General features: G+C 33.1%; 1 protein-coding gene across 3 annotated transcripts in view; it reads right to left on the bottom strand.

Annotated features, from left to right (window-relative positions):
- Window positions 1-293: 293 nt before the first annotated feature.
- LOC143056113 (uncharacterized) overlaps window positions 294-11,119 on the bottom strand; it is a 72,343-nt gene continuing 61,517 nt past the window's right edge. For all 3 annotated transcript variants that reach the window (XM_076229195.1, XM_076229197.1, XM_076229196.1), the window contains exons 36-39: window positions 10,245-10,359; window positions 6,884-6,949; window positions 6,079-6,427; window positions 294-3,319 (exon numbers count right to left, since the gene is read on the bottom strand). In XM_076229195.1, coding sequence (XP_076085310.1) covers window positions 3,124-3,319; window positions 6,079-6,427; window positions 6,884-6,949; window positions 10,245-10,359 — 726 coding nt within the window. In that variant the 3' untranslated portion in view covers window positions 294-3,123. The remainder of the gene's footprint in view (window positions 3,320-6,078; window positions 6,428-6,883; window positions 6,950-10,244; window positions 10,360-11,119) is intronic.

Below are 11,119 nucleotides of genomic sequence, written 5' to 3'. Positions count from 1 at the left end.
GCTTACACCCCTTATAAAAAATGGATGCTATAATAAAGCCATGGGGGCTGTTAGTAGACTTAAACACCAACAAACAAATATCTAATCATGCAAATTGATTTAACAGCAAAACAAATATGAACACAAATATGTAATCCTGACAGGCTGTCTTTAATTGTCCATATCATTCCATTTGACCATTAGCAATTTCAAAGACTTAACTTGTTCTACATGTAACATCACTGCCAGTAAAGGACATATTAACAAATGATGCTATCTATCACCAATGATATTTTGGCAATAAAGAAAGAATATACAATATATCAGTTTATTATCATTAACTTTTCTCTGGACATAACAACAACATGTATCTCAATATCTCAATTGACAATAATTCTATATTGTAAATGGTAGGAACTCGTGCAAATGTATTACAAAAAAGTTACAATATTTTCAAATTTATAATAAAATAGACAATGTAATACATATGATCTGAGATCAATAGTTTAACCAGATGCTCTGCAGGGTGCAGCTTTATACGACCGCAGAGGTCAAACCCTGAATGGTTGAATTGGGGCTAGTATGGACACAACATTCAAGCTGGATACAGCTCTGAATATGGATTGTGATTAAATAGTTGACACAGCATAGGTTTCTGACACAGAATGAATGTGGTCTAATGAACTTAAATTTTTTTTTTTGCTTTTGAGCAATTCACTATGCCATTGAATATTAATCTTCTCAAAAAAAAACCCCTCCCCCCCATTTTTTTTCCACATCCCCCTTTCCCCTATTTCAACAATGATCTCAATTCAAATTTCTAATGGAGTTTGCAACAATTACTACTCATTTAAATACATCATAAAATATTAAAATATAAAATGTGATACAGTCATGGTTAAAATTAATATTAATTAATACATGTAGTAACTTCTAAAAAAAATAAATGGGAAATGTGTCCAAAGGGACACAGATGATGCCCCCGCTAGCATATAACTTTATAAAAGGCTGCCAAAAATTGAACTTAATCTGAGTTTAGAGGTAATAAGCATTATATACACATTTCATTTAATTTAGTTGAGACTAACTTAAGTTAAGAGAACAGAAACTAAAAAATTCTTCAATTTTTCCATTTGTAAAGGGGCATAACCCTAGAATGGTAATCAAAGTGCTTGTAATCACTGAATGGTATTAAAAGACTGCTTTAATTTATCAGTTGGTAGTTAAGTGAATATTGCATTGTATTATATTGTATATAGCATTGATTTAAGTTGATTCACTACTATTCTGGGCAAAGAAAGATAACTCCAATTTTCAAAGATTTCATTAGGCATTGGTTTTAGGTGATTCAACAAACCATTGTGGACAAAGAAAGATAACTCCAATTTATTCTTGAAACTACAAAAATGCTTGTTTTTAGCCCCTTATTGGACCTTTATTCCTAGACTGTTTGCCCCATAACCCACAACATATATCCTAACCTTCTACTTATGGTATTAAACATTGTGGTACAATTTCAGAACAATTGAAATACTTATACACAACTTTTTGTACTGCCACTACATAAATGCTTGTTTGGACCCCAAATTCCTAAATCTTAGGGACCATATCCCCAAAATCAATCTCAAGCTTCCTTTTGTGGTTATAAACATTGTGTTAAAATTTTATTGATTTCTATTTACTAATACTAAAGTTATTATCCAGAAACCATCTCTTCGGACGACGACGTGATACATGTACCAATATACGACCGCATTTTGCGTCGTATAAAAAATAAAAAAATTGTTCAAGAACTAAATGCATATCTTTGAGTGTCATATTTCAAAACAAATGTTTTACCAAAATCTATTATAATTCAAATTAATGGGTAACATTTCACAGTTAAAAAATTAAATTCATACCTATTTTCTGTCCATGCATCAAGATTTTAACATGTTTTCATATGATATGGAAGCTACTAAAACATCATGTATTCCTCTTAAACAATAGCAAAACACAGACTTTTTTAAAATACAGACACATGAACGTATATAACATAAATAAATGTTTACCATTTTTCCTCAATGTATACTTTTATTCTGTTTAAATACTTTAAGTAGTTTCCTATTTCATAAAATTCACAGAATATTGAAACAGAAGTAATTGACTACTTAGCACTTTTTAGATGTAGATGCAATCCTTTAAAATCATATTCATATAATAAATTTGCACAACTATAATATACATAATATGAAAGAACTACTCCTTACTTTTCATGTCACTTAAACCCTTTAAACCAATATTTTACACATTGAATTAAGTGGTTCTCTAAATTTTTAAATATATCTCACTAAAAGCTCCAAATTTTTATTATATCTTCTCCTGGTTGCCATACTTGCTGATTTTCAAAAACACTACAACATACAGTTAATACCATACAAAGGAACTTCATGCTTAACAACTGGCCCAACAGCTAAGATTAGGTTAATAATTACTACTATGCCTGGCACAGGGGCAGATTCTGGACTTTTGATAAAAGGGGGCCCTTTATTGTCCAACGCAAGATTATATTTTTACTGATCAAAGGGGCTGACATGATTCATTCACAGTGTACAAATTTCTACATTATGCCAATAGAATCTTTTCAAACATTTTCTTTAATAGTCATTTTGAAGCAGAATTCAAATGTGTCTTTAATGATCCTTATATGTGGGGTAATGCTATCATGTTACAGCAAACTGCCTTTGGCAATATGAGCTGGAAATCATTAAGATTTGTAGATATCCAATACTGCAGTAAATTCAAAAGATGCCCTTTACAAGAGTTAGGTATCACTAATTTAGAATGATGGATTCTGGGTAAAGTTTGTTGTTAGGATAGCCATGACAAAAGATCACACAATGTTTAGGTAAGCTATTATAACAAGCTGCATATTTTCAGTAATCTGGGGTGATCTGGGGTGGAAAAACAATGACAAACAAACTTGTAATTCATTCATATAATGTAAAACACAATCAAATTTGATACTGACATGCTTATAAAAGAAAGTCCCTGCTTGGATAGCACGAGATGAACAGTTCATATCTCAGACATGTATATTATCTACTCTCACTTGAAATTCTTATTTTGTAGTACAATTTAATGTTTTTTAAAACAGTTGCAAAATCACCAAAGCTTAGCCACACGTTTTTTTCGTGGTAATGCCCCAGTTGCTTTTGATCCCCGTAATGTCAATATTGGCATTTCCTGTGTACGCCTTAATCTTTGTCGGGTCAAAGGTCTCTCTGCCTCTGTTTCTCCTTCCTCCTCTTTGATTGGACTTATTAAGTTGACCTCATCATAGTTCAAGAGTTTCTTTTTCCTGCAACAAAAAATAAAAGTAATAGTATTCCGAATTCCGATATTATGTGTATGTGCAGCTGAAAATAGATAACCATTGTCAACATGGTCTTCAGAGAATCCTGGTACCCCAAATAAATATTAGATGGCATGCAGTATCTTGGTATGCCAAGTACAGCATTATAAGTAGTTCCAGAGGAGAAGATTTTGGTAAAAGTAATGAGACCACAACAGACGCAAGTGATAGCAGTAGCCCACAATGAGCTAAGAAAGAATTACCTACTTTTTCATTTTCATCCATTATAGTTAAACAAACTACCTTGATGGTTACGGAATAACTTGATGATTTAGGAATGTGTCGTAAAACACAGCTCCTAGATCATTCACCAAAACTAGGGATGGAAACAAGCTTAACCCCACCACATTCTGTATGTACTGTGAAAGTACTTTAATTTGTGGGTATCAATTTTCGTGGTTTGAGGAATATTTACATGTTCGTGGGTTTTTAAATTCGTGGATTTTAGTTTTTTAAAAATAAAAAATAAATAAAAATTAAAGCCTTTTAAGAGACGAAGGTTGCAAATAGTCTGGATTGAGGAAATTGCAAAGTAAACATTGGACCGTGTAAATCGTAATGATAGCACTAATTAACCCATGATAAAGTAATTAACAGATTAAAGACCATCGAAGGTGTTAATTAGGCCATAAACATGTCACTTAAAGAAAACAGTAACATAAACAAATGCTATAAACGTATCTTTAATTGTCAAAAAATTCTTATCAAAATCAAACCCAGCATGAAATTATAATTTCTCATATGTACGAGAACTATGAGAATATAAAATGAACACTTTATCATACTAGCATATCAATACTGGAAATCTAACTTTCATCGATCAAAAATATTTTTAAGAGAAGCAAAAGATCAAATTAAAGTTGTACAGTTTAGGTTTTTAAAGATTAAATGGGGATAATCATGCATGCAGTTGTAGTTCTGTGACTGCTATTAAAGAATTCTCAGATTTGGCGTTATTCAATATATTTTCTAGATCATATCAGTAGTCGAACCTACCGATGGGGATCTTTCCATGTCTTGATTTGGTCAATGGTTGTTTTATTTCGTTGGACACTTAAATGACTTTATCCACGAAAACCAGGGAAATTGGTACCCCACGAATAAAAGTACTTTCACAGTATGTGCCTGTTCCAAGTCCGAAGCCTGTAGTTCAGTGATTGTAGTTTGTTGCTGTGGTACATATTTGTTTTTGGTACATTATTTTGTACATAAATTAGGCCCTTAGTTTTTCTCATCTAAATTATTTTGCATTTGTGATTTCATGGCCATTAAAGCTAACTAGGTGGTATGGGCTTTGCTCATTGTTTAAGGCCATACAGTGACCTTTGTCATTTGGTCTCTTGTGAAGAGTTTTCTCATTGGCAATCATACCACAACTTCTTTATTTATTCATACTCATGTTGTGCCTATACAGAGACTAAATCATCTGACTCTACTATAATAACAAAAAATGATTTCTAATAAATAACAAACTGTTCGTAGGGGATGACCAATTGATAGTCTGGAGGTGGGAGGAGGATTTTACATAGATTGTAAATATTCATTTTCGGCTGTTACTACATATACTTTATTTTCAAATTCTTTCCTGCTTAAAAATTTATTTCCACTTCAGTACACAATTATTTCCTGTATTATATATTTTCATCTTAATTTTAACCTTTTACCTGTCCAGGATTTTCATTTTCAAAATCATCCTGCCCCAAAGAAAATTAAATGGGAACCCTTAGTACTAACTTTACAAATATTTGTTCTGAATTTAAAATTTCCTTAGTAACCTAGCAGTTAAAGCCCTGCTCCATCAAAAATTTTAGGTATTGACCAAAAATGTATTAAACCCTCTTAGGGACGACATCAAAAAATCAATTAATGTGGTATGGGAGTCTAAAATAAAAATGATAGAACTGTTCATACTTAGCCAAAACATAGTATCTATTGATATATATTCAAAAATATGATAAAATTGATAGGTCACCGTGCATTTCCTCAAGCTACAGGCTGTGACAAAATGACAATTATTGTATGGATTATACAGGAAAAAACACCATATTGTGATTAGAACCTAAACAAAATGTTAGAATTGTGAAATAAATTAAGAAAAGATAGCTTTCAGACAATACTAAGAGAATATCAAAAGAAAAGATAGGGTCACCGTACGTTTTTTATGGCTAAAATACAAAATAGGAAAATTCTATATAGATTCCTTCAGAAAATGCACTGTTTTAGAGTTACCTCCCCTTAAAATGCCAATTTAAAAACATTTAAAAACCACCAAAAAAAATTTACGATACAATATTAATATTTATAAGTTATATCCTTATAATAAAATGGTTCTTTTAAATGAAATTTCACATTAAATATCTGCATTCCTGCCAAAATTTGATCCAAAATCTGGACCTTAGAATCTGTTTTTTACAATCCTAGATGAAAAAAGACACCCATACCACCTTAAGGATAAAAAAACTTAATTCAAATAGTTTGGGTGTGGGGGTCAAAATTGCTGCAAGTTTTGTTTAATTGACATCAATTTTTATATATATCTTTATTGGTCACTCAATTTTTCCCAAATTAAGTAAGAGTCAGTGAAAAAACTATATGAATTAACTTTTTTATCCTACATTGAACTTTTGATAGATGTCGTCCCTTACCCTCCTCAGTGAGTAATGCCTACCTTCTTAAACTATTCCCCCTCTGTAAATAATGCTTACCTTCTTGTCTTTTTCTCTTTTTTAACAGGAGGTTCACTTTCAGATTGCACATCAGTTTCTTCTGTTGCAGTGCCTGGAGGTTCCTCGGGGATTGAAAGAGGAATAGAAACATCTGAATCAGATGATCCTTTTCGCAGTCTGCCTCTTTTTGAAACAGATTTTACTGGAGTTCCCTCCCTTGACCTAATTGGAGTTTGCTCCCTTGATGTTGAAGGTAATAAAATTGATTGTTCTTGAGCAGCAAGCTGTGAAGTATCTTCCTGGAAACTTGATTTACGAGTCCGCGGTGGGGCTGGTGGTGAAAAGATGAAAGACTGAACTTCTGATGCTTCTTTAACTTTGGTAAAATCTGGAAAATCAATAAATATTTTGACTATAAGTCTTCAAATGTAATTATAAAAAAATTAATACTGAATTCATGATTATTCATGGGATAACATTTGCCATTGATTTTGTAGTTCAACGTGAATCACAATTTCAATTTTTTTCATTGATTTTGTAGTTTGAGGTGAAACACAAATTGAAATTGTGACTAGGTTAGTATGGCAATAATAGAAACCCACATTCTGATATTGGATACATATATCTGTATGCAGCTTTTTCAGATATCGCAATAATTAATCTTGCCTTTCTGTTCTATTCTTAAAATTTCAATAATAACTGCACTCACTACATTCTGAATTAACAGTAGCAATTGGCAGTTTATCTATCGTCTAAACAGACTGTCAAAAATTACTCTTCCAAAAACATCTCTCTTACTCTGGATTACTTAAATTTTTTAATTAACATATTTTGCAATATTTACCTTCTGTTGGGAGATCAACTTCCATTGGATTTGAAAATGAAAACACTGGTGGTACTTCAACAGACTCTGAAAAAACACAACATATATCAAACAAGCACTCTGTGAGTATAGTATAACATGGCAATACAAAGTCCCCTATCCTGTGAGTATAGTATAACATGGCAATACAAAGTCCCCTATCCTGTGAGTATAGTATAACATGGCAATACAAAGTCCCCTATTCTGTGAGTATAGTATAACATGGCAATACAAAGTCCCCTATCAGTTGAAAATTCATTGTATTGGAACAAAATTATAAATTGATCTATAACTTGTTATGAAAACTGATTAGACCAACAGATGGAGTGCAAACCTAAAGTCCCCTTTGACCTTGTCTGTAGGGAACTTAAAACTGCCTGGCAGTGGGTGGTCTTGAGGAAGCATGTTTCGCCACAAGATTGGAGGTCATGGGTTCGAACTCAGGCCCAGTCAAACCAGACTTTAAAATTGGTATTTGCTGCTTGTCTGCTCAGCAAGCAGCATATATAGTGTGAGCAAAAACTCATCAGCTTGGAGTCAGAATAATGGGTCTAGGTAAGTTGACATGTCTTCCTGCAGACTGTTACCTCGTGCACTAGCATGTTAAAAATCCAGGTCAGTATGTCAGTCTAATACAAAGCAGGGTATATATTCATATTACATTAACATGTTCTTGTCCTGAATATGCATATTATTTTGCCCCTGGACATTAAGCAACCATTCTTCATCATCATCATTAAAGGTTGATAACTCGTAGAAATCAATTTGAAGCCAATATGAATCAAAACTGATGTTGGTTGTAGGTCAACAAGTAAGCAACCCAACAACAAAACAAGAGCATAGTAGTGGGACCAATTTCAACTTAATTTTTTTACCAAAACATCAATAATTTTCTTTTATGTAGACAACACACATTATCTTACCTCCTATACATTTCTAGGAATATGATTGGTTAAAAGCGTCCTCGTGGAAACCGTGTATATTTAATATTAGGTTAGTTGGGAGGGGGGGCTTATTTCATACACGGTTAGTAGTGGAGTTGCGTCCCTTTATATTCCATATAAGGAAATAAGAAGGCGGGGCTTATTTCATACACGGTTAGTAGTGGTGTTACGTCCTTTTAGAAAAACAAAACAGTACTGAGAAAAAATCTTAAAGGTTTCAACAGATGAAGAAAGTGATAATAAAGTGAAATAAATTCATAAAACACATTTAAATCTAACAAGTTGTCATTGTTGGCATCTGTTTTTGTAGGATCAAAGGAAGTAGTTTCTTAATCATGTTAATGCTAACTGTATTGAAAACTTGCTCATTTTGATAGGTCACTAGTCTAAATTTTACACGTTAAGACAGTCGGTAAGATAAATTCGTCTTTGCTCTAACCCCATATGGAGTTTACTGACCCCATATATACCGTATTAGGTCACTAGCACACTATGTAACTAATATTATTATTATAGTAGTAGGATCCTTAGGAAGTTAGATTGAGGAAAGTTTGCATTTTCGTGGATATTTGATATCGTGGTTTTGCCAATTTTTGCATACAATTATTACTCAATTTATTTCACTTGACTGGGAGGAGTTTAACCGTTTCGCTCATAATAAACCATTCCATCTATAGATAGGTGTTTTAAGATAAACTCATCAATGAAGTGTCCAGTTATTCTTTTGTAAATTCCTTTGATGGCACTGATAGGTGATTAGAAATCAGTAATAATTATAACGGCAATCATCCTAATCACACACATCTTTAAATAGACTGTCCTTATGCAAATTAAAACGTAAGCTCCGCCCGATCAGTTGAAATGACATTGGTAATAATGCTTATAGAAATTTATTGAACATTTAAATTAGTAGTTCACTTGTTCCCTGAAACCCACCAAAATTAGTATCCAACAAACAATGATGAATCCACAGTAAGCAGCTGAGATATCCAGTACTCTCCTTCCCCCAATTTTCCCCATATTTTGAGTATCAAAATACATACACTTTCTTATATACTGGAATTTTTTTATACAAAAAATATTTCTATAGCTATCCTGATTATGCTATTTCATAGAGAAATAAACTAGGGTTGATAAATATTTGATACTTTTAGGGCTATATTTTTAAAAGCTTCTGTGAAAAATCAACATCTGATTAGTTTCAAGTACTTTAATATGATTTTTTATCATATGGTATTCCATATTGAGCTGATTCTAAGTATGTGTGTCTATAACCGTATTGCGTGTTACTTTTGTGATTTTCATTGAATAAAGTATATGATATATTTTGGAGGATTCAAACTTTTTCAATACCTTTGCATGTACACTATTTATTTGGTGAAATTTATTTTTGCGATTTTGTTATATCCGCGAAAATTTACATCCCACAAAAAATAACCCGCTATACAATATGATGAGTTACAGATCAAGTTTATGTTTGCTTTCTTTGCAAGCGGGCCATTCGTGTCAGAATGTGTTGTTCTGACACATCTAATTTTCCTATTTATGCAACACTTTCCTTCCTTCATCCATCCTACTGGAAACCAAATTATTTTCGAGGATACTTTTTCGCCTTTATCCCTTTCTTGTCCACCTCACAGCGATTTAAGTTTTCACACAGATTTTAAAATTAATCTAATGTTGTAAGATAAGAACAAGAATGTGTCCAAAGTACACGGATGCCCCACTCGCACTATCATTTTCCATGTTCAATGGACCGTGAAATTGGATAAAATATCTTTAATGCCCCTCTACTAATTTGGCATTAAAATTAGAAAGATCATACCATAGGGAACAGTTGTTAATGTCTGTGAGTTGTCTCATTGGCAATCATACAACATCTTTTTTATATGTGTTTCAAGTTGATTGGACTTCCAACTTCATCAAAAACTACCTTGACCAAAAACTTTAACCTGAAACTCGCACTTTCATTTTCTATGTTCAGTGGACCGTGAAATTGGGGTAAAAAGTCTAATTTGGCTTTAAAATTAGAAAGATTATATCATAAGCAACATGTGTACTAAGATTCAAGTTGATTGGACTTCAGTTTCATCAAAAACTACCTTGACCAAAAACTTTAACCTGAACCGGGACAGACGGATGAACAGACAGACGGACAGACGAACGAACAAAGAGATGGACGCACAGACCAGAAAACATAATGCCCTCTTCTATCGTAGGTGGGGGCATAAAAAGTATGAGTTTTAAATTTGGGCGACTATCTTTATTCCTGTTATTTTTCTACTTATAAAAGTCCCAAAAAATAAACTTTTTTTTACTTGTGAAAGTCCTGAAAATAATTCCCTCATGGAAATTGTTGGTTTACAGTATTTAAAATGAATGGAACTTAACCAGATTACCTGTTTCAGATAAATCAGATGTCTCTGTTTTATCCTCATTTCTCTTTGACCCTCTTGAAGGAGTAGTTGATTTTCTACCTCTTCGACCTCTAGACGGGGTTGCAGTACTCTTTTTCTGAAATTAAAGATAAACATATAATGATAACAGAGACTGTATTGGTAAATTAAGTTCAGAAAACCGAACTCTCTTCATAAGTTTCACATAGAACTCTGTTTCACTTTCAAATGCTGAGTACATATGTCAATCTCTTCTGACAATATTTACTGTGGAGTGATGCATATTTGCTTGTACTAATTTATGTGCTTTTTGTATGTAGAGAAACAAAGGGTTTTGAACAATCTGCATGTGATTGATTGGTGTTTAATGCCACCTTCAGTACTATCAGCTTTCATGGCAGTCAATTTTTATTGGTGAAGGAAGCCAGGGAAGACCACCAACCAACTGTCTGCAAGTAACTGACAATCCTAGTCAATTTTTATTGGTGAAGGAAGCCAGGGAAGACCACCAACTGTCTGCAAGTAACTGACAATCCTAGTCAATTTTTATTGGTAAAGGAAGCCAGGGAAGACCACCAACCAACGGTCTGCAAGTAACTGACAATCCTAGTCAATTTTTATTGGTGAAAGAAGCCAGGAAAGTCCACCAACCAACTGTCTGCAAGTAACTGACAATCCTAGTCAATTTTTATTGGTGAAGGAAGCCAGGGAAGACCATCAACTGTCTGCAAGTAACTGACAATCCTAGTCAATTTTTATTGGTGGAGTAAGCCAGGGAAGACCACCAACCAACTGTCTGCAAGTAACTGACAATCCTAGTCAATTTTTATTGGTGGAGGAAGCCAGGGAAGTCCACCAACTGTCTGCAAGTACCTGAC

The sequence above is a fragment of the Mytilus galloprovincialis genome, chromosome 13 (assembly GCF_965363235.1).
Source record: "Mytilus galloprovincialis chromosome 13, xbMytGall1.hap1.1, whole genome shotgun sequence".
In the NCBI taxonomy this organism is placed as follows: domain Eukaryota; kingdom Metazoa; phylum Mollusca; class Bivalvia; order Mytilida; family Mytilidae; genus Mytilus; species Mytilus galloprovincialis.
The sequence above is the reverse complement of the archived record's forward strand: the minus strand, read 5'-3'. Positions and strand labels throughout refer to the sequence as shown.